This window comes from Netta rufina, assembly GCF_964035555.1.
Source record: "Netta rufina genome assembly, chromosome: 7".
Lineage (NCBI taxonomy): Eukaryota > Metazoa > Chordata > Aves > Anseriformes > Anatidae > Netta > Netta rufina.
Window position 1 is genome coordinate 3,142,494 of NC_140130.1, and position 24,456 is coordinate 3,166,949.

At 41.7% G+C, this 24,456-nt stretch overlaps 1 protein-coding gene across 2 annotated transcripts in view; it reads left to right on the forward strand.

Annotated features, from left to right (window-relative positions):
- Positions 1-6,359: 6,359 nt before the first annotated feature.
- REEP3 (receptor accessory protein 3) overlaps positions 6,360-24,456 on the forward strand; it is a 38,604-nt gene continuing 20,507 nt past the window's right edge. The window contains exons 1-2 of one of the 2 annotated variants that reach the window (XM_084290481.1): positions 6,360-6,444; positions 23,020-23,092. In XM_084290481.1, the coding sequence (XP_084146607.1) occupies positions 6,413-6,444; positions 23,020-23,092 (105 nt within the window). In that variant the 5' untranslated portion in view covers positions 6,360-6,412. Of the gene's footprint in view, positions 6,445-21,378; positions 21,455-23,019; positions 23,093-24,456 lie in introns of those variants that run through there. The other variant, XM_084290480.1, reaches the window with a different exon arrangement.

Sequence of the window (24,456 nt, forward strand, 5' to 3'; positions counted from 1 at the left end):
CACAAGATTGTACAAAAACTTGCCATGTTAGCTGGTGATGTAATATTAAAATAACAGAGAAAAGAACTAAAAGGTGGCTTCCATGCCGATGAGGATGGTAAAGCAGAAATAAATTATTTCCATGTCAAGAATGGGACCTGTGAAAGAAAGATATATTTTCGTGTGCACGATCTGCAATGCTGTACAAGAAAACAAACGAAGTTTCTTTCCATATGGCCTCTGTTTTCTTCAGTGCTAGCCTCAGTCACTCTCCACAGAAGAAGTAAATACTTGTTCCCTGTGAGGTAGGAGTGAATGTTGACCCTCCAATTTTCGTAAACAGAAATTTGGACACAGTATAAGGGCAGATGATCCTGTTGCTGTTAACCTACCTGCACTCTGTGTGTGATTGTAATACATACATAGGCAAAAAAAAAAAAAAAAAAAAAGCTTTGATTGCAGACTGTCGTGGAGGTGAGCCCTCTAAGGAGAGAGATGACCAATGAAGCCTTGAGATGAACAGGCAAAGTACTGAGAAGCAGTACACAAGAAAGATGCCTGGATCATAAAGGAGAAAAAAAAAAAAGGAGCACCCAAAATGACAAAGTGATAAAATTGATAACATATTGTTACATCTATTAATGAGGGGTAAAAGGTGGGTGGTAGAACTGTCATTCAAAGTCATATGGAATCGACAGAAATCGAGTCACTGTGTCAGTATATGGAAGTGCAGTGGGGGGGAAAAGTGAATAGACCTAGGAATCTACCACAAAGCATTTAGGAACTAGAGGAAAAAAAAAAAAAAAACTGTTTAAAGATGCTTGCAGTTTACCTCATCGGAAAATTGAAAGGTGACTTAAGCATGCATAAATCATTGTGGAGAGATAATGGGTGCAAAAGCGCTCTTTAATCTATCACTTAGGGCATAGCAAGAACCCATAACTAGAAAAGACAGGCAAATTCCAAGTTTAAAAGCATGCTCCCAGTTTCCTCTAAGGGAAAAACAATTTACTGATAAAACACTGTGTTCTGATGCCTCAAATCAATATCCTTTGTCTGCAATAACTCTTCAGGAAAACAAAGGTGATCTGACTCAAAACATAAATAAAGGATTTCTGCGTCTTTGAAGTCAGATGAAATGATTTGATACTCACTTCCAGTTTTAAGATTTGTAGAAAGATCTTTACCCAATTTAGGATGGAACACAGAAGAAAATCCTTGGAACAAAAGGAACTTCAGAAATGAAGAGACAGAAGCACTGCTCCATCAAAAATCAGGATACTGTGTAATGAAATGGCTTCCTTAAATGCATTTGGTGGTCAGTAGTTTTGATTAGACCTCGTTAGGAAGAACAGGGCAGACATATGTCAGCTGGTTGAAGAGTAACTTTCAGTTGTACATAGGCTCACAGAGGTGTTCCATGTGAGTAACTCTCCTAGCTAGTTTTAAAGTTGCTGCGAAAGGAAAATAATCTTTGTTCTATATTTGTGGAAGACAGGATAAAAAGTTCTAAATATTCCTTGAGTCAGCTTAACTTTCATACTAAACCTTTCCAGCAGGGTAATGACTAGTAAATACAGCCTAGAAAAGGTATGTAATCTGTTGCTTCTACAGATATCTACTCAAATGGCATGGAATGATCCTGGTTGTGTTATTCATCAGATATCCTTTCTGGTTCTGGGACACTTCCCCCCTGCCTCGTTCGGGCTGATGGCCATGGGTTGGTGCACCGCTTAGCTGGAGGCTATGACTTTCTGCAAATGGATATTGTGCTGAACAAGGTTCTAAATGTTGCCAAAGAATGTATATCTCATCTTCATTTAAAGTAAAATCTATCAGCTAGTTCAAAAGGCAAACATTGTTCCTTGATAAAATGCAGCTGGTGTGCATATGAGCTTAGTCAGCAGACTATAAAATAGCATAAGCATAAGCATAGCGATCAGAAACATCAAAAGCAGAAAGTGTATTTAAAAAAAAAAAATCTCCAACATATTGCTATAATTATTAAATTTGATGCATCACAAGTAGCAGTGGAATATAGATGCTGAGATGATATTACCCAGACAGGAAGGAATAATGTGGCTTTGGTCTATGTCTCAGTATGCAGATTTCAAAACACAAAGAGAAGGCGGATCATCAGATACCAGGGTATGTGTATCCCATTTTTTAAAATGGGTTTGCTCTCATGAGAGGCATATATTTACTACAACATTCAGCTGCAGCTTTTGAACAAGTTGCTGTCTTTAATATCACTCTATATGGAGACAGAGGGAAAATAATTTATGCTAATCTGTTTTGTGGACAACCCTATTGAGATGTACTTGTATATAACCCTGGTGTGTGGTTACTCTTTACCTAATGAGCAATGTCTGCAGGTCTATGTGTAATGCATGTCAAAATCCTTTCTTTCTATAGCTTATCAATACTGAAGTAGGGGAGTGATAGGCATAGCAGCCTCTTGCTTTGTAAGGGTCTCTCAGGTGCTCCTGGCCATCTGGAAATGAGCTCCTCCCTGTTGCCTCTGCTCACCCTTGCAGGGCTGCATCTCACATGTTTTAAACTCCAAATGGAAGCAATAAGGTAGGATGGACATATGACTGCTGCCAGAAATACAAGTCTCAAATGGAACTGTTCTGAACTTTCCCCTTCCTTTTTAGATCACATTTCCCTCAAGAAAAAAAAAAAAAATCTAAGGGGTGCTCTTATGTTTCTGCTGGGAAACAAGGAACTGGACGTATTTAACCCATTGCAACCATCATAGCAACTGGTCTTTGAAAACTGATACAATTAATCAACACTTGTATGATATGCCTTTTAACAGCACAGTAAATTAGTTGTGCTTAAAAAAAAAAAGTACACAGAGGACATCTAATATTCGTTATTTTATACTCAGACCAGATTCTACCTGAATTGCCTGATTATATTCTATTGTGCTGCACTCAAAACCGTCTCGTGTTGGAATGATGGAAGTGATTTAGCTTTTTATTGACAGGAGGGCTGTTTTGGTGGATGAAGAGTGCTAGATATACCCCTCTGCATTCTTGTGGGGTGGGAGAAGGAGAGTGGAGAATCTCTGGGTCTGTTCTTGCATTTACTAACTTCCCTCTGCTTGAAAACAATTCCCAGTAGTATGCAGTTAGGTCATCCCATAACTTCAGTTTGATGCTTTTTTTTAACTCTAACTTCTGTATTGCTTAAAATTCAATACTAGTTAAAATTGTCAGCATCCCAAAATTCAGAAAAGTGAAGGGAAAAAAAAACAACAACCTAGACCATAAATTTACCAATATCCTGTACCTGTTGTTGTTTGAACTTTCAGATTTTGCATTTGCAGGTATATCTGCAAATATCAGGAGAAGAACTTAACTCATGAATACTGAGGCAAGAGCTTTAAAAGGAATGTCAGATGGTGAAAGATAAAATAAAACTGAGACAACAACAGTGGTTAAACCTACCAGATTAAAAAAATATGCAGAAATGGATCTCTTTTTTTTTTTTTTACTCCGTATTTAGATGTTTCTCTTTCCTAATTTGGAATATTAATACATTTCCCATTAAATAGATTTCACATTAAAATGTATTTCTGCATATAAGCTTACAGTCTCTTGGTACATTGTATATGCCTGTATTACACAAGTCCTTTAAGAGACAGCTGTGTTTGATACCAACTAGCTTTGCTATGTTCCACCGCTGTGCTGTGAGGATGTAACATATGTAAGCAAGAAGAGCCACATCCAGAATCTTTTGCAAGAGCTTCAGATGCTTTGATTTCATGAAATGCCCCCACTATTGCCCAATGGTTGCTCTTGGAGATGAAATCCCATTAAGGTAGTAGGACTACTTGGTCTGTGATCACAGCCAACCTTAGCTGTTTGTTTCATATACAGGAAAAATACATGGAGAGTTAAATATTCGAAGGTGGTACAAACCACAACCATGTTTTCATTATTAATCAGTTATGAAAAACACATCAGCCTAGAGGATTGTAAGAAAAAAAAATCATTTGTATGTCCATTTTATATTCTGTTGTTTTAACAAATGGTATAATCTGTTGCATATTCTGACTCCAAAATAACAAATTTCTCTAGTATGATTCAATGATTGTGACAAGTAGGGCTTATCTTTTTGTTTGGGCCTTGAATGAAAATTTCAAATAGTTCGGTATTTGAGACTTACTTAGAACCTGTTTATGTAAAACAATGAAGGTTATAAAAAAGAAAAAAGCACTGCAATTAACATACGTGTGGTTTGGAAGCTGCAAGGAAACGGTGTCTCTTCAGGGAGCTTATCCTCGCAGTGCAGAGACTGAACCCCATGAACTCCTTGGTCTGCAAACCAGTTTGTGTCTTCCTAAACGTTGCCCAATTCCTGTTTTCACAGCTGCAATGCCAGAAAAAAATGTTTGTTTACCTCTAAAAGAGGTGAAAGTTAAACACCATTTGTATACATACATTGTATTACACAGAAGTGGCTCAAAAAAATTGAGGGCAGCTGACCTTTACCAGTGATTTTCCAAACACTGTTATAACTATTTAAAGCGACTTCTAGCTATATTAAGTGGCTTTTGTGGGGGACTTAAAAATATCCTATAATGAGATAGCTGTAAGTCTTTTGCTTACATAAAAATAGACATATGGGTAAGACATCCCAGGTTTGAACGAGTACATGGCATGGTTTTAATTTGCTTTACCACTCCCTGTGTTTCTGCAGTGCAGGAGCATGGATTATCATTCTGTACAAAGTGGAAAACGAGGAAGTCCATGTGGTATCCTCATGCTTGTCTGCTGGGGGCCAGGCAAACATCACCAAGTTTGTTGCACTGAGTTAAGTCTCAAAATGTTCTATGAAATGAAGCATAATCTTCTTAGCAAAATAAATCACTCTTAGGAGCCATCTGCCCTTACCTTTTTCTTTTTTTTTTATTAAAAAAAAAAGCCTCTTTAAATGTAAATTTAGCTTTCCACCAGAGACAGTATTGCCATGGCAACAAACACAAGAAAAATAAATGTCTTCATACAAGAAAAGAGTGGTTTTCTCTTAACCATACTTCATACAAAATAAAATATGCAGCTATGGAATTAATGTATACACTTATCTTGGACAGTAGAAAAGAGTATCATTCTCTTCCTAGAAAGGTTCTCTGAGATACTATCAAACATAATTGCCTGGAGTAAAGGATTCTCTTATATATACTTATTTAATATGATATGAACTCAAGCTCGTGTCTTGCAGTTTGCTCTAGATGGGTTGCAATGCTACAAACTCCTGTAGAACATTATGCAGGCAGCAGGATCCACCTCTGCAGAATTGTTTACAGAAGTGGAGTCTAAAATGTCATCTCTTTGAGCCAATTCATATTTTGAATCCTTTGTTGTTCAAGTTTGTTTTGTGCGGTCTAATACCAGAAGGGCTTTTTATTCAAGGGGAATATAAATTCTGGTTCAGATTTCTGCTTTCATAGAATGCAAAATTAGGCCTGTTTCAATGATTCATGAGTGGTGTAGTCTCATTTGCCCACAACCAAACTCCTTTCTTTTTCTGTATCAGGTTCCCCCTGTAAAAGATCACAGTGTAGGGAGACACCCGAGATGGCCAGTATCATTGTCAAGATCTCAACACCTGCATGGTGAGCATACATTTGTTTTCACATTCCCGTGTACTCTTTCTGATCTCAAGCTTAAAATTTCACATTTTACAACTATAGCAAATATTTTGAGGTGTTACAATTGCTGAAACGCTCTGTGTTTATTTCCCCGCTTCTTCTTTTGATAAATCACTTTCAACCTTTTGATAAATCACTTTCGACCTTTTGACTGTGTGATTTGTGCCTGAAAGCAGCAGAGGAATGAAGATCCCTTCATTTTCTGGATTTTAGTCCTTTGAGCGGGTGAGGAATTCGGGCACTTGCCTGTGCAACAAAAACCACCTTACACTGACCTAGCGCATCTGACCTGGAAAAGCCAAAAGCTTATGAAGCGTAGGCCATTTCTTCTCACTGTATGGCATGCAAACTGTGTATTACCCCTACTTAAAGACATTTTAAAGAATTAACTCCTGTTACAGATTGCAATAGGGCCCTTGGAATGTTATTTACCATCTCAGCAAGAACGGTGGGGAGAACCACACTCTCCTGTTTCTCTACTCCAAACACTGAACGGCACGCTCAGGAGCACTGAAATGTTGGCATTTATCGCTTCTGCTACCACTTTGTGACATTTGTTAAGAGACTGAACAGAAAGGTTCAACCTCCCTCTCGGGGGGCGCTGCGGCGGGGCCGCCCTGAGGGGCCCGGCGGGCCGCGGGGCGCCTGCGCCGGGCCGCCGAGCTGAGCTGAGCCGAGCCGAGCTGGGCGGGGCCGGGCCGGGCAGGGCCGGGCGGGGCCGCGGCCATTGGGGCCCGGCTGCGGAGGGGACGCGCGGCCGCCGCCGCCGCCATGGTGTCCTGGATGATCTCCCGGGCCGTCGTGTGAGTGGGGCTGGGGAGCGCGGGCAGGCTCGGTCGGTGGGGGGCGAGCTGCGGGTGGAGCTCACGCGAGGGCTTTATCCCGGCAGGAAGCCTCCCGGTAGCGCCAGGTACGCGTCCTGGCTGCCTCCCCGCTGCCCTCCGAGGGGCTCCTGGGGTCACCGAGCCCTGCTGCGCGGACAGCCCGGTGGTTGGGGCTGGCAAGGGGCTGCGGGAAGAGCTGCCGGCCGGCCGCCCTGCCAGCGTGCTGTTCCCACGGGCAGTGCCTGGCACTGGAGGGGAGATGCATAGGCATGCTTGCTGGGAGTCAGATGTGGCTGCTGAACCTGTTCCTGCTCGGGAACAGAGGCACCAGCCAGCCAGTGCTTGGTGTAACTGCTTCGCCCACCGCGCTGGCTGTAAAAGCGGTATCAGCAGCGCTGAGCACCTCAGCTTCAGTGACCAGATTCATGTGAAGTTGCTTGGTTTCTCTGTGAAATAAGCCACTAAGGATTGCATTTGTATTTAAGCCCTTTGTGGGCCGAACCAGCGTCGTAGGGACTGCAGATCAATTTGTGCATTGGAGTACCTGTTACTGCAGGAGGTAATAAAGGACAACGTACCATGCAGTTGGGTTTGCTGGTTGATGTTGCTCCCTCGTTTGTGTGTGCTAATTATTTTTGCTAAAAAGGGAGTCTTTAATACTATTTATAAATCCTCTCCTCCTTCTTGTGCCCTTGTTTCCTAGCTGTGGGATTTAACCAGGTTGCCAGTGCCCCTCTGCCCAGGAAGAGAGGGGAGTGCTCAGTGCATCCAGGAGAGAGCTTCGTGCAGCTTGGAGTCTGTTGTTTAACTTTGCCAGGACAGGACTTAAACAATAGTCTCCAGACTGCATAAACTTTGCTTAATAAAACAACATTCACGTGGAAAGGACAGGTGAAATTAAATAGAGGCTGTGAGACGTAAGAAGTCTTCAATCAAGTGGTCTCGAGACTGCCCTCCTTGTCCTCTTTACTCAGTGTTCATTATGCAGTCTTCCTCCATCTGTTTTCCTTCCTGGTATCTTTCCAGTCTGTTCCAGTGGCTTTGTTTCCCTGACGTGTGTGTCATCAGCTGGGAAGAAGTATACTACCTTTTCCTTAAACCCTCTAAGAAAGATGAAAATACTTTTAACCAGCATATAGCCACCGAGACCAGAGGTTCTCTCCTACTTACTGTGATGTTTTAATCTTAGCTGGGTGACTTTGTCGTGTATGAGAGCCATGGAGATCCTGTGCTGTCCATGGCAAGTCCAAAAAGCTGTGTTGTCGCGTTTGTGTAGCCACCAGGATTACCTGTTTTCTTCACGAGTGCTAGTAAGGGGCAGTAGTTGCTCTAGCTGCTGCAGAATTCGTCCTCTTCTGACTGACCTACTATTTTCAGGGCCAAAAGAGCAGCAAAATGTGGATTTGTGGGGGTGTGACAGTGCCCTCTACTGACTTTTCACACGGAGGATTTTTGTGAGACACACTTGCCAAGGAAACTCACTTCTAGTTCAGTTTGAGAGTCTGTAATTTGGGGTTGATCAACTCCACTAAAAATAGTTTCCTTAAAACCTTAAGGAAGTAGGGAATAGGAGTAGTAGAGAATTAGAATTCGTAATTGCATGTGAATTGTCCTGAAGAGTCATGCATGGGGAACGGGGAGTGGTTAAAATTCGTTGCTTCATGTTATCTTTGGCAAAAGTTTGCTTTAACAATTTTTTTTCCCCTTCGCTCTCTAAGTACTTGGGCATATAAACGTGCAATACCTTGCACTAGCGTTGTGTCTTGTTTTCTGTCAAGAAGCCAAAGCCTTGAAGCACATAATTACAATACCTCCTCATTTTAAAGTTTTCCTTCTATGGGGTGCTGTTAGAGTAAGTACAGGTTATTAATTCTAAAGTACTGGCTATTGCAACAGTTTTAAGAACGATTACTGCAGTGTTTTTCCTCTTTAGCACTTCCAAAACCAACAAAAAGTTAGTAATTTGTTTCTCAGGGTCTCAGAAAGCTTCTCAAGATGGGACACCTTGTCAAGTACTTGGCCTTCAGTGGTGGGAACTTTTAAATTCGTGGCTGCCTGTCTTGTGAGCTTCTAATACAGCCTGCGTCTGACTTAGTCTGCTTTGATTGCTCATTCTTCTCGTTTGTAGGGTCTGAGCAATTGTGTACACATCAGTTGCTGAGACAGTGTATTTAATAGTAAACACACTGAGTACTTGTCAGTCACAGCCTGGTATGGATGAGATCAGACTCTTCTCTTGTGCCAAGCAAAGATGTGATGCATCCTAAATACAAAGTAGATGGCCATTTTGTTCTTGCAATCTGTTGAAGCAGACTGTCTGCTGTAATCTGTTAACTTTTTTCCCCTCCTCACTTAAAAACTAAAGTTTCCCCATCTGCGTTGCTTTGCAGCACTCTCTGCCCTTGTATTGAAGTTCTTTTTCTTTTCAGTCCAGTTATTCTGAAGTCTTGATATTTGGAAGGGGTGAGCTGTAGTAGGCCCCAGGAGAATGTGTTTTTTAGCTGCTTTTCTCTCTGCCTGTCTTAATTATACCTGTGTTCCCCACCTGCATTTTAGAGCCTTGCAAGGAGCAAGAGATGTACAAATAAACGATTCAGCAAGCGTTCCTTGGTTCTGGAGTAGTCCATAGCTACGTGGAGCTGGACCAAGACTGGGGCATGGGGGAGGTGACCTGAAGCTAAGTAGTGGTATCGGCCTTTCAGCTTCTGCTCCTTGACAGATTAGAACTGTTTATTTCATCACAGTTCCCCAGGCGTTGTCTTACTCTGCTTTTAGTATTGTATTTTTGTGTGAGTTGTCCAGACATCCAGCTGCCCCTGGAATTGCTAGACATCTGAGAGGGGACAGCTGAAGCTACAGCTCCTGTACTGATGGCACAGCCATCAGGAATCTCTGTTTTAGAGTGGTAGTGATGCTTTACGTAGCTGTGTACGCTTTGTAAACCTGGATTGTATCTTGCTCTTGAGATAGGAAGGGTTTTATTAAAAACAAGTACAAAAATACGTTCACTCAAGTTTGCTAATGAAATGGCTCTCAAACATGTTGCTTGAAGCAACGATAATTCATTATGCAGAACTGGGTAACGATACTGCCATGTGCTGTGTGGAAGTAAGAGCCCTGTACAGCCCGGTCCTCGGGGCAGAAGGGCCACTTGCGGGAGAGTTTCCTCAGCTGCTTGCAGCCTGCACTTCTTGTGGTTGGATGCTTCCAGCTGAACGAGGCCTGGAGAATGTACAGTGCTGTTGGATGCCGAGTGCCTTCCAGTGTGAAGGCCTATAAATTGCAGCTGCACTTGTTGGGGGGGGAAAGGATTTGCTGTCACAGTGAGTGACAGAGATGGAGAGAGGTGCTGAAGTTGCCGTCTGTCCACAGAACCGAGCGATTCGGTCATCGAGTGTTGGTTATCCTTGACCCTTACTGCTGTGACGAAACATCTAAGCAGCCTGTTGCAGCCTCTGCCCTCCCCTCGCCCTCTGCTCTCCGCAGGGTCCAGAAGTTGTGCGGCACAGGATGGTCCTGGTTGTTTGCCGACTGAAATGGAAGAGGAGCATCTTTGATCGGTGGCAGTGAACCGAACCGGCTCGTGCTGCTGTCACGGAGTTGCTAGGTGCCATGGAAGTGCCACGCTGAGAATGAGAAGTAGCAGGAGGAAAATAGCATTGTTTTTGGTGTCAGCATATTGCCAGGCTGCTTAAAACATGCTCTGGAGCTGCTTTCTTTGCTTGCACATTGCTGCTTATTCGTTCCTGTGCTGGATCTCGTTCCAGTAATAACAGTGCAGCTGCTCTAATCAAACAAGGTGTCAGAATTTTTAAAGGGCCTTAAATTTTATAGTGGGGAATCTGTAAGTATATCCAAGTCTAGGGATTAAATATATTGTCTATGTGAAAGTTTAAAATCCTTTATATAACTGAGCGATGAAATCATACGAGTGCTTCTATCTCTAGCTCAGCTTCGCAGTTAGGTAATCCGAATGTAGAGCAAAAAGCATGTGCTTGCTGAACTTGACTCAATACCTATTTTGCAGGCGAGTGCAGTGACAAACAAGGAGGTCTGGCAGTCTGTTGGAGATCAGTGTCCCCGCTGCCTGCCTGGCACACCTTTCCTTGTGTCAATGTTTGCTGTGCAGTCGAGCTGCTCTTTTCTCGGCCGTGCTTACGGCATTCTGCAGATGCGGAGCATGCGTGGTCAGCACTCGCAGCCTATGGCAAACTGCAGCTCGCTGGAAACAGATGGAGCACAACTAGAGGCGTGCTGCGGAGTCTGACATTCTTACTTAATGATCTTGGCATGTACTCTGTTACAAAACGTGCTGAAATCCACATCTGTGTCCTATGCGTTGCAGATAAAGGAATACCAAGAACTGCGTGGTCTGGCACAAAAGGACATTTCTAATTAAAACAAACAACCTCCGCTCTTGTATGTTCTGCAAACCAATGTCTGCTCTGTCAGAGCGTATTTTAGGATCTCAGGCAGTTCTGCAGCATAGATGGAACAGCTTGCCTCCTCGCTGGTTAGTTTGTGCATAGAGCCAACTCCTGATATGCTCTTATAAGGACATCTCTGGGGAAGGCCCCAGGCTGAATTCTGATAGTTTTATATATATGTATATATATGTGTGTGTATATATATATGTATATATATAAAAACTGCTTTGGATTAGTGCTTGTAATCCTTGATCAGAAATTCTTCAAAAATATATGTTAAAATGTGTCTGGTAAAACCTCTGTTCTGCTGTTTCACATGCAGAGCTTTCTCTGCCATTATTAATCCTTTTTTTTTTTTTTTTTTTTTTTTTTTTTCTGTTTCTGAAACTTCAAAACCTCCACCGTTGTGTGGAAGTACCTTTTAGCCCTTCTGGGTTTTTAGAGAACAAAAAGAAGAAAATACTTCAGCTGAAAATAATACGATCTGCTGTGAATCTTGCAGGCTTGCCAAAATAGATTGTAGCAATTTCCTAGTGCATAAATGAGATTAGGTATGTAAGGATCTAGGTAGGAAAGATATATTGCAGTTTTATTGCTGAACAACCTGACTTGAATCATGGCCGGCTTGGATGAGACAGGACAGCCGATGCGATGAGGTGCTTTCAGGCACGGTGGAGTTAAAACACCCCCGAGAGGCTCACTGATAGTTCCTAGCTGAGTTTGCCCCTGACCAAATAACAGGGCGTTACTTGGTTTCTGCTGCGCTCTGTGGCTAGTCAGCGAGCGTTGACGTGGAAGTAGGTTTAACTAGGTGGATGTTTTCCCTGTGTTAATCATCTCTGCTCGCATGTCCTGAAGACAGTTGGAACTTGTCTTTGGTGTTGAAAACTAATGCAGCGCAACTTCTTCAAAAAGCCTTTAACTCAGCAGTAAAATGCAGGGATCCACAGAAGGAGAACTTTCCTGAAGTGAGAAGCCTGACATAATGCTTTGCTTTCTTCTGCTAATAAAGAGAGCTGTTGGAACTTGCACTGCTGGAAGGGGAAAATCAGAAAACAGTTTGTGCTTGTGCCTTCCAACAACTGTCTGGTTTTTGTTATTTCTTCTCCCCAGCGCCTTTACTAACACATTGATCAAAACCATGTAAAGGAGGAAAATGGTCACTAGCTCAGGGATGTCTGGGTTAGTTTTGATAATAACATTACCTTAAGCTGTAATGTTAATGAGAACCTAATTCTTTGGCACTGTGCTCTTATTATTCACTTTTGTCTGCCAGTCTCTTTTTTTTTCCACACTAGGACTCAGTTTTAGAACACATGGTTTCCCTTATGTCTAAAAGCAAGTCTCCTGTTACTCAGATTACGCATGTTTACGATCAGACTGTTTTAGAAGCCATAGAAGAAGCTGACCTGTTCACATTGTTCAGCGGTGACCGGCTTAGAGTTCATTTAGAAGCCAGTAAGTCCACAGACACATAACATACCTAGCTTAGGGATGGCTTTTGTGGTCATTAGGTTGCCAGAGAAGCCATTTAAACAGTGTTGGTTTTACAGTTCAGCATATACCTCTTCCAGTGGTGGTACTTCTTGAATAATAATTAACCTTAAATGCTTCAGACAAAGTGGAATTTATATTTGTATAAGAAGATAATGTGAATTAGGCAAGTTACCTTTCCTTCACTGATGGAAAATGACACTTTAAACAGGTACACTTAAATCCACTCTGTCTTCTGGATTCCTGGCCTGTTGATACACTGCCAGTCAGGCAATAACTGAATTCTCCTCTCAGAAATGAGCCCCTGTTGGTTAGCATGGGATGCACTACTTCTCCTTAGAAACAAGATCTACTCTCAAGCCAATTTAATGCATGAGTCTCTAAAGAGAAGTCAATAAATGAGTGGGGTTCAGGACCAAGGAAATGAACTTATTTTTTAGCATGATATTTCTGACCTTAAGGTGAAGTTACTAATACAGCTATGTGAAGACGTTTCTTAGAGATCCTGCATGTTGTCGGTTCTTCACTTGGTGTCTAGCAGTATTCACAGTTTCCCTAAGCACAGGTTATAATTGAGGAAACACACATACTTAGGAACAACAAGTCCAGATGTTATCTCAGCAGTATCTGCCAATACAAATTTCATAGAAGAAGCCTTTTCCTGTGTACAATGGCAAGTTTGTTTTTTGAAGGCTCAAGGAGGCTTCAGAAATACCTTCCTGGGTCTTAATAGGAATAACAGAACTGCTTGGGAATCAGGGTCCTTAAGGAAAAAATACAGAGATAAGTAACTTCTGATGATTGAAGGCAAAAAATAGCTGTCCGAGGAAGAGATGAGACAGACTTATTTTACTTCAGTAACTGTGTGTGGTTGTGTCTGTTTTCTTTGCTCAAGTCATTGTCTTTTTTGCAGCATTTTCCTGGGAGAAACAGGACCTCGAGGCTGGTCTGCAACAGCATCTTTAGGTTATAAGATGTCTAATGATTAAGTTGGAGCATTTTGGCCTTCAGGGTATGAACTTTGCTTTCTTCTTTAAAGCCAAACATACGGATTCATGTTCCCCATATTGTGAGGTTTGTAGCAGTGTTGAATGCTTTAAATTAAAAACAAAACAGAAAACCAAACAACAACCGTATGGTAAAAGCATGGCTATGTGCAGTGTGGTTTGTCTTTCATTTACAAATGGCTCAGAACTAAAATGTGGTTTATCCTGGAACAAGCAGAAGCAATTCTTGGTTGGGACCACTTCTATTTTAAATCTCAGCTCCATATAGCAAAGCATTTTGATGTTGATGGTTCTTCAGAAATGCCAAGGGAAGATACTCTTAGAGCAGAAAGCTGTGGCATGATTGTGCATTTTAACTAGTGACGTTCTCTCAAGTTACCAGCTGATCCATTTTTTGTTAACTATTTTCTTCTGTGGTCTTGGAGGAAATGTGTCTAGGCCACAGGTGGTCTTCAGGCAGAGGCCAGGATGGTGAAACTCCAGCAGAGTGGCTAGCTTTAAAACCACATTCCAAAGCAGAAGAAAGCTTTAGACTACCCAAACAGTAAGGATAAAATGACTCTGAGAGTATATTGACGGGCTTCCTAAAATATCAACAGCGTTAGAAGTTCTAGGTAACAGAACTTCCATAGTTTCTGTGGGATGTCAGGTTTTTGCTTAACGCAGCTCTTGAGATGATAGAAGAGAACATGGTTGAACACTTAGTGCAAAGAATTTCTCCCCATCTCATGCAGTTGAGACTTGAACATCTGTGTTGTGTAATTGTGCACAGGGTTACTGTGATGGCTACCACAGCTTGATCTTGAAGATAATATAATTTAAGGTAAATAGGCCAAAGTTATTGCTGGGGAAAAAAAAATCCAGATGACCAAAATTTTCTTCTTCCCAGCACTGAAAGAAATTGCTCCAACAAAATACTGAATTACCTTGCTTTGGGACTTAGATACATTAATGAGTGAGGCTACTTGAACTGTTAAGTAGAATTGTTGTAATGATAATGTGTGTTTTGGAGCACAGTCTTATGAAATAGAGCTTATGCTACATGACTGTTTCTTTTTACATCTGTGTAGGTATCAGCTTTCATCTTTGAACTTGAAAATAATATTAATCTCAATTGTTTTCTTACTTACTCCATGGAATAAGCTTTTCCACGCATGTGCTAAATATAGATAACATCTGCTGAAAGCTAGTTTGATTTAGAAAACCAAAAACCAGCAACAATGAAAAAAGATCAACGGATCTCGTAAGTGACATCTTTAATCCAGCTGACAGTCCGAGTTGATTATTAAAAGAAAAGCATGGTTCAGTGCAAGAACACGTCTCTTGCTTGGAACAAAGTCATGCCAGGTTGTCATAAGAGCTGTGTGAAAAGCAGATGCAACCTCTCATAATTGTTGGTTAGTTCCTGGTGCTCAGTCATGCTCCTGTCTGAAGCCACAGCTGGCTGCTCTCAGGCCATAAACACTTTGGTGGCAAACAGTCAGCGGGAGGTGAATTTGGGGGGTATTAAGGTAGATACGAAGAAAGATAGCTTATTTGAAGTTCCAGTAGGTGTGAGCAGCTTTGGAAATCCCTGCGTCTCCAGCAGGGATGAAATTCTGCTTGTGAGCTGAGAGCTAGGTGGGAGATTTAAAGCTACTTAACAAGGATGACTTGGCATTGAAGGCTTTCGGTGTTGACTCTCTATCACGTGGAAATGTTGCAGGCGAATTCAGTTCCTCTGCGTGGCTGCTTGGGAGTTATGAAATCACCTGCTGAGTATTCTGCATAAATGGCTGATCTTAGTAAGCATGTAAACAGGAAGCAGTACGGGGATATTCAGGATGCTATTAGGTAGTAGTCAAACACGTCTGTTGGATCAGCTATTAGGTAGGCACGCAGAGAAGTGACTCAGGCTTGTATAACCATTTCTATTCCTACTCCAGTTTCTGTTGCTTTCCAGTACTGGCTTTTTGGAGTTTTCCATACTGCTGGGTTTGGGCTTTGGGGCTCTTCTGAACAGGATTTGAGAGGTGTTGTTTTATGAGGTGGTGATGGTATCTCCAGGCTGGTGCCTGGAGCAAGAGGTGAGTTGTTTCGCAGGGTTTATGTACAGGTAGTGCCCCGAGAAGAGAGACTGGCAGAGCTGTGCTGTCAGAGCAGGGATGCAGCACGTCCCTGTGAACGGCAGCGTCCAGGAGGACTTGGACAAGGAGGGGTAGCCTGGATTTTGCTCTGGGAGTGGTTTTGAGCTGTTCGTACTGCCAAAGGCCCTTAAGAGAGCTGTTGTAACATGCGTGCAGGAGGTTTGCTGGCAGAGTGGGACTCAGGGAGCTCGTATCTGGGGTGTGCTGCTGGCTGGCTGAACTGGCCTAGTGGGCTGCAAGCCACGGGCAGGCTCTGAGCTGGGAACTGCGAGCTGCTTCGCTCTGAAGGAGGCAGCACACCTAGTGTGGGTACAGGGATCGAGTTAAGTGTTAGGGCTTCTCTTTGATCTTTATTGTATTATCTACGGTTTTCTAGTAGCAAGTGGGATGAACAACAGGCAACCTCGGGAATGCTGTGCGAGTTGCCAGTGCTTTCAGCTCTCTGAGCATATGGGAGTTCTTAACAGAAAGCATTTAGAAGTGAATTGTAGGTGATAGTGGCAGGAAAGGGAAAGTCCTCAGGCTGGGCTCGAAGAAATTTCTCTGCAGAGTAAAGGGGTTAATTAAAGATATCAGTGTCCTCTTGGCATCTAGGCCTTGCTTTCTCTGGGAGAAACATGGCCAGCCTATGCGGATAGGCAGCCAGCCTTACTGCTGTGGGAGTAGGTCAGTAGCTCTGCACAGGTTCCAGCACAGAGCTCCCTTTATAGAAGGGTTTTTTGTTATATTTTTGTGCTGTTTTTAGACTTCTTTCGTGGTTCAGGCAGGGCTGTTTTCCGTGTTGAAAGAGCTTGAGGAGTATCTGGCAACAGGTTGCTTATTTTGGTGTAAGGCAATCCAAGAGCATTCCATACGCATGAGTGCATCGGATACACAGCTCCAGGCTCTCTTTAGTGTGTTGGGAGAAAGGCTTTAATAGTCTCCTATCGGACTGCTTGTGGTTGTTATACTCAGCATTTAACGAATGCTCCTGATACAGGAATCTCTGACTTTCTAGTGGGTTTGGTAGGGAAGTTGCTTTCCTCCTTAAAACTTCTAGGTGACTTCTGCCTGCTTGAGTAATTGTGCTAGTTTGGGTTATGCTGTGCTTTGGAAGAAGCTGGCACTTGTTTAGGAGGATTCCAGCTTTTTACACTGAAAGGTTAAAAGCCAGCTTGCTCAGCTCAAGAATGTGCTTTATTCAGACCTGTCAGTGCTTCTGGGTATATTCTTTAACTCTTGAGACTTTTTTTTCCTATGGCTTCTTGGGATATTCTCTCTGTAAGAGTGCCATGGAGGTTTTAACAGATCTGTTTCTGATTGCATTCCTGCCTTTCGTTAACTGCAGTCTCCCACAGGAGTTGAGGAGTTGAAGGTTTGCTACTGTTAACAGACGCATTCTTTCAGCAGATTTATGCGATTCCTGCGCCCGCCCCCCTTTCCCCTCCATATATCTCAGCCCTCGCATAAGGAGGGGGGAAAAAAGGGAAAAAATAGGATGCAACTCGGTGTGAAGTTCAGGAGCTTATCATCATGTTCCCCCTCCCTGTAACAGACCAGCATTTTGACCCCAAGTTGTTATTTGTAATTACTCAGGTACATGCTCTTTTACTGTAGCATGTTATGGCTAACGTCATGTATCTGAACCTGGTCCAGTAGCAAAATGCAACTCAATTCTGTCTGCTGTCGGGGATGAGTCTTTGTTTAGCGCAGTGCCTTTCAAAAGCATTCAGGACCAAAATGTCAGGCTGAGCTTTTGTTTGTCTGAACACGTGAAAACGGAGGCGAGAGCTGGCTTCGTCCAGAGCTTGCTGCCTACCCAGTCATAAACCTCGGGGGGTGCCAGGGAGGCGTGACGGAGGGGCTTGCTTTTTCCTTTGAGTTGTAGTTTTGTTCTTTTTCCTGACTAGAATTCTTACTCAAAATAAGGCATGATGAGTATTTGTATGTGTACCACACAAATGTTTAACAGTTGTAGCTTCTTTCATAACTAATTAGACTTAAATTTCACCACCCTCAAAAAAGAAAAAAAAAAATGATAGAAGTCTTAACTGCTCTCCTTTTATGAATAGCAGCGTGTAGTTTGAGCAAATGAGTTACTGCTTTTCCAGTCTGTGCTGACTGAAAACCTCAGTAGACACTTTGAGAAATATGACCATATCTTCCTCCTTAAGATCAAGAACAGCCAGCCAAAAACTCCAGCGTTGCTCTTCAGACTGTTTCATTCTACTATTTACTTTCCAGTAGGAAATTTTGCTTTCAGAAGGATTCTTGCTAAAATTAAACTCTGTAAACATGACGTGGAATAGTAGCTGTAGCAGAAGCAAAGGAAAACTAACAACATCAACCTAGTTTCTGCATCGATACAGTTCTGCAGTACAGGTAAGGCTTTGGTATCACACACAGCTGGGAGTCATCTACATTACTTGTGGTATTAGCTTGGTGCATTAGCATCTCTTGGAAAAGTTTGTGTGTGGAGGGAAGGGAAGATGCTCCTGTCGCAAATTGCAGGTAAAGACTCGTATTGGGAAGGGAAAATGGACAGGGCCAGCAAAGTAAGTGTATCAAGAATTTATACTCACTTCCATGGTGTTATGGAGACAGGCTGGATTTCTTTTTTTCTTCCATTCTCCAGCCTGCCAAGTGCTGTCAAGTGATCTTGAGGATGTAGGTACATATTTCTACTGTAGATGCACACATTAACAAATGTCTGGCTCTGTATCAGTCTGTGCCAAGATCGTCAATCTGTCAGTGGGTGGACAAATCAGTGTCATCTGTTATCAGACTTGTTAGGGAGCTTAGCAAATGGTGCTGTCCCCAAAGAATCTTACACTGAATGAGTGTCCTGAATAGCCTGTAATAGTAGGGAATAGTTGGGGCCCTTGTCTTTCTGCATTTCAGAGAAATAAATAAAAGAATTCCAGACACTTCCTTGCTTCTGGTAAGTCTTTGGCAATGTGAACAGACTGAAGTCATAAATGGACTGTTGGCTTAATGGCTTAGCATTTTGGGAGTCTCGATGCAAATAGTCCTTTTGAGAGACTTAGAGGCTTTCATTTCATATCTATCTATATTTTAGACATTAGCTTTAGTGTTGTTTACTAGCCAGACTAAATGTGTTTTGCGCTAAAGCTATGTGTGTAGAGGTGACTGTCTTGTTTTCCAGTTATCAGTCGGATGCAAACTCAGTTGCTTCACTTCAGAGATCAGTGTTTTAAATAGTTGTGCCCTTAAAAGCTATTTCAAGTATTAAAATGTACATAACCTACTGTCTTACACAACCACATGGATGTGTAAATGCATCATTCTCGGGTTTCAAGGGTTTGTTACTGGTTTTGCCTTGTTTTGATTTTCATCTCTTGGTACGTTTGAGAAACGTGTCTCTTTAAATGAGCAAAACGCCTGTAAAGGAGGTGGCTGGACCAAAAAAGGAATACTCCCCTAGCTGCTGAGTACAGCTGGAAAGCTGAAATAGCTCGGCGTACAACTGGCAGGGAAATTACATTGGTAAGCAGGATTATCCATATATCTGCTGGTGAAATACAGCAAATGACATCACGCTCAGCTGAAATCTGTTCCCATCTGTGGAAGCTGGCTTTGTTCTTATCTGCTCTGTTAGTGCAGCGTGCTAATATACACTGAGAAACACAAAGTGCCTTTTAAAAATAGCACTTGAGCTTTTACATTGGAAAAGCCTTGGGATAGTTGGGCACGTCCTTAAAGTGTGTCAGGAAGTCACTGTAAAAACAGCAGAGGAGGAGTGCGTTTATAATGTGTAGCAGGAGGTGCTGCTAACAGCTTTGAGATTTTTAGGGGTATCAGTGCAAGCAGAAGTGTTAGAAGATGCCCTGCTGTCATAGCTTTGTCTCCGAAGCTGATTGTGCCGAGGCTCCCTGCGGCTGCTCTGTGTGTTTCTGCCTCTGTCTTCAGCCAGCTGCAGCGAGCTCTCCTGCTCTTGCCTCTGTACTCTATCTGTGATTTATAGGTTGAGGGCAAATCTGAATTCGCTGACCTTCAGCCATGCTCCCTGGTGATGAGAGGGCTTTCTTACTGCTAACGTGCCTGGTAGCTTTAACCGAGGCTGAGTGACTTTGTGTGAAGGAGGTAGTGATGCCAGAGTTGACAGAGCAGTCATGGCACGCTCGATGTCAGCTCTAGGGAAGAGATAAAACTGTCACTGCACTGGGTCCTGTTATTACCAGCTAAACATGTTGATGCCTTTCTTTCTTGGTCTTATCCACCCACTTTTTGGGGAGAGGAGGAGAGAGATGGAAACTCTGTTTTTCCTCCATCAATGGACAAGTTCTGACACTTGCATTTTATGGCAGCATTGAGCACTAGTAAGTGACAGCATATTGTGTTACAGAGCTCTTTGTTCTCTGGTTTTAAAAATGAATTCCAGAACATTTTTTTTTTTTTTTTTTAAAGTTAATACTAAAAGCTGATAACCTTGCTGGCTTTTCCACCTTAACTTACTAGCTCACAGGATCTGAGTGGAGCCATGAATCAGTGATGTTGACTACTGGAAGTTTAATGGTATTTTAGATGATGCCTTACTGTTTTTAATTTCCCCCCCCCTTTTTATAATGAAAATAAGTACACTTCCCAAATAATAAATGTTGTTCCGTTTGAAATCTTCACTGTGATGTCCGTAATGTTCCCAGGCACGAACAAGTCACTTACACGAGGAGTAGGAAGCAATTCAGATTTTTCTGATTTGACCAGGTTTGAGTAAGACCGAGATTTGCTAGCTGGAAAAAACTCGCTATCGCTATGGTATTTGTCTTGTGCTCGTTACAATTCTCTTTTAACACGAGGTTGTCTTTAGCTTAGCTTTATGAACTTCTTACTCTTCCTGTAATAAACTCTCTTCTTCAAGATGGGTCGTTTCCAAAGCAGTGTACAGGAAAAAAATAAATAAATTTCACATTATCCTAATATGTTCTTCTAGCAGATTTTATAGGATGTCAAATTGGGAAAATTGCTGATTAAATTTAAAAATAAAACTAAGCTTTTATTTAAAAAGCATTATTACCTGACAGTCGAGTGAAGTGAAAACTATAGACCAAAATCTGTTAAGAAAAAGGTTGAAACTGTTTCTTTCATATGTTTTCTAGGAAGACATTTACGTGTGCATTCTTCTAGTAGCTATATAAATAACTTTGGTCTGGTTTTGAAAATCTGGGAGATGTACTTAAATGACCAGTATCTGCTGGCATATAATTATGGCATCTGGCATAATTATATTGTATTCCTAGGATGACATTCAGGAACCTCTTCTGTCTTTTCTGCTCAAAGGCATTTCCATACTTGAAGTCTTTGTTGTATTGTTTAATAAAGCTTTCCTTATGTCTGAAACCTAAAGGTTACAGTTTGAGCCAGAAGAAAGGAAGGTGAGAGGCATTGGAGCTGATGGGCTACTGAACAGGGCATTACCCAGGGACAAAGAAGAGAGGAAGAGCTCTTGTATACAGAAGTTCATCCAAACTAAGGCTGTTGGATCTAATAATGCTACTTCTGTTTCCAGATCTCACGCTGACTGGGTGAAGTGAGGTTTTTGACTGGTAGTGTCGATCTCCTAGTTAGCAGAAATAAAACCATTCAGGGTTTTTAGACAGTTGCTTTTCTTCGCCATAGGATGAAAGGTGTTTGGATTAAAGTAGAGTAATATTTAGGTAGGCTTTAACAGGTTATGCTGAACTGGAATTCAAATAGTCTGGGCTTTTTCCAAGAGACGTTTCAACATCTGAAATGTGTAGGTAAGCTCACCTGCAGTGGAATAGCAGCCTAGCCTGTTCTTGTTAAAGAGTTTCAAGATCCGCCCCTGCTAACTCCATTCAGTTAGCACAGACTGTGAAATTCTGACTGTCTGGGTCCAGATGGCAAACGACCACGTTAGGAGCTCTACTAATACCCCTCCTACCCCAGCAACAGATTTCTTTCCATAAGTTAACAGGTATGTGTTTCTTATCCTGGTGTATTTGACGTTGAAGAAAGTATCTCACCTTTGCTGTTAATAATTCCACATTTTTTTAAAAATGTAAGGTTCTGTATTCTAACTGTTGGGGATTATTTTAGTATTCAAAATGGAGTTCCTACCAAGCTGAAGACTTCTGCCTATGCATCAGAGGAGATTGGAAGATGGGGTGTATCAGAGTGATGAAACTCTCAACTGTACTCCGATGTCTTGTATACTACATGGCGGTATTTGCAATTAACATCTTGTAGAAGATGAAGGCTCTTGGAGTTTTCTAAAAATACAAAAATTGAGCTACAGTTTTTTTTTTTTTTTTTTTTGTTTTTTTGTTTTTAAAGATTTTGATTATTTTTTCAGGGCTGAAACACGAAGTAGGGCTTGGTAGCACCATGCAGTGTTCTCTGGTGGTTCCACAGGTAGAACCACTTATTTAAAGCTACCTGCCACAACTATGAAACATCAAATTTTAGTTGATTATTTACTTTGGTAAACTTGGACAATTTGAATTCAAATTTTACATGCTGCATCTTCCCCAGGTGGAGTCTTCTTTAAAATACAACATGATGCATCTTCCTACGCTTGGCTCTGAGCAGTTAATTACTGAAGAGTTCTGAATTTTTTGGGGAGATCTCTGGGTATTGTGAGATGTGCCAATTTCTCCCACATAACCATGCTGAGTGGTTTGGAAGTGCTGGTGCAGATGCAGCCAGACTTCTCCATGACTGCTGCTTTAGGCCAGCTGGAGCTAAGGGCAGGCAGTTGCCTGACTTTACAAAGTGTAACAGACTGGTGAAATGAAAGCAAAGACCTCCTGCAAGGAGGCAACAACCACAGCTGTGGCATTTATCATAAAGAACAGTGCCACTGGGCTGTGACCAAGATAGTTCTTCCTAGAAAATGCTGTATTGTAACAAAAGCTTGTTAGAGCAGATCTTTTTTCTGATGCTGCTCTCACTATGGATTGGTTGGCACGCTCCCACCTTGCTCCCTGCACCTTATGTTTGATGAATTATAGCAAAAATTGGTTGTCTGAGCAAAGTTGGATTAATTCCCATGTGCCTCCATTTCTATGTGTTGGTTTTGCAGTGTTTTAGCAAAAGGAGCTGAATTTGCTTAACTATTCTTGTTGTGTTACGATTGTTTTTGAATAATCTCCTGTTATCTGATAAAAGAAGATGCTTCTAATTTGCTATGGTAATGGTTAGAGGATTTTCAGGTGTGGGTGCACTGCTAAAATGGAAGCAGTCTTTTGGTATGGGCACAACTGGTTTTGCTCACAGCTAAACCAGAAGAGCTGCTAGTTCTGCATTATCTGCTACAGGCAGTCCTAGAAAACTGCTGTCTGTGGGGTCATACGATCTTTCTTTTGGTATTGCTTTCATTCCTGTATATTGCTAAACTTCTTCCAAGAAACCTGTAACACTGATTCTTCAAAGTATGTGAGTTTTTTTTTAAGTTGGTTAGTTTACAGTAACAGTGCATTGCCAGTCCTTTGCTACGTATGGTATAACAAGTCCTGAAAACTCTTTTTTATTTTCCAATAGGCTGGTGTTTGGGATGCTGTACCCTGCATATTATTCATACAAAGCTGTGAAGACAAAAAACGTGAAGGAATATGTAAGTCATTTTAATTGCTTAATTAAATATAGCAGTGACATTTTCATTATGCAGTGCAATAGAATATATGAAAGGTGACTTCGACTGTCTCAGTATTGGATATAAAACCTGTGTGAGTGTGATGCTAGTCCTGTGATTTCTGTTAGGAGTGCCAAAGAAGATGGCTCTAATTCCCTATGATAATGGTTAATGGTTTCTCAGACTTCCCGTATGGAAAGGCATCCAACATGCTATGCTGTATAAAGATTTGAGAGGATGTTTTTGAAACATAAACCTTAGTGTTAGCTGTATTTCAGTAGAATGCCCCAAATAATGCAATTTTGGGCAGCGAAGGGGGAAGCTTTCTAATTCTGCCAACACCTGTGGCATAAGCAATTACAGATTCAGTTCTCATTGGCGATGTGAACAGTGGCAGCATTTTAACCCTCATTGCATAGAGGTCAACAAGAGGTTCAAAATCCATCTGAGAAAAGGGTAGCCCTGGTTAATCCATCGTTCTTCAAAGCTTTAGATAAGATGATGTGGAGGAAAGAAGCAGAACATACAGAGTGAGATGGGGAAAGATACTTTTGCAGGTCAGAATTAATTTGTTAAATTGGGTACTTTCGGATGTGAACAATGATGATTAATGCAAGAATGGCATGCAGTTGCAAGCTTGGTCACTTTGTTACAGGTTAGTAGCTGAATATTAGGAAGTAGTATTAGTAGCTAAAATTAGGAAGTATTCTTACATGAACCTTCTTTTTTCCCTTCATATTTAACTCGGCTCCTTGACTTAAGACAGGGAGGCAATGCCATCGGTTATATTAATTTGGCAGTTACAGCTGTGACCTAATGCTGCTGTCTGGGGACATAATGTTGCTGCTCTGTACTTGTTGCAGTAGCAGAACACAGTAGATGTTGTTCGTCCTCTTATATCTCTTGCATTTAGCCAGGCCACTCCATCAAGGCTCTGAAGTGAGCATCATGTTCATACATACTTCTGCTTTTTTGTGTGCAAGCTGATTAAACCTTATTTGTGCACATAGGGCTACTGTCTGCCACAGGTAAGCTTCCGAGAGGAAAAATCATTGAAAATAAGAAGAGAATTTACTCTGTATTGTGTTTGCCTTACCCTGCCAGGAAAGTGTATAAATGCAAAGAGCTTAAAATCCTGTTTTCCTCCCTGATCCCTCAAAAGGGATTTGCAGGGTTAGTGGAAGATACCAGTTTTGAACTCTAATACAAGCTATCACTTTGAGGTTTCTGTTCACTCTAACAGTACATTTTCAAAAAATTAAATGTCCCTAGAATGCTGAGATTTTAACTCAAATAATCAGAACAGTTAACTGTGACTTAGCTTTTTTTTTTTTTTTTTTTTTTGA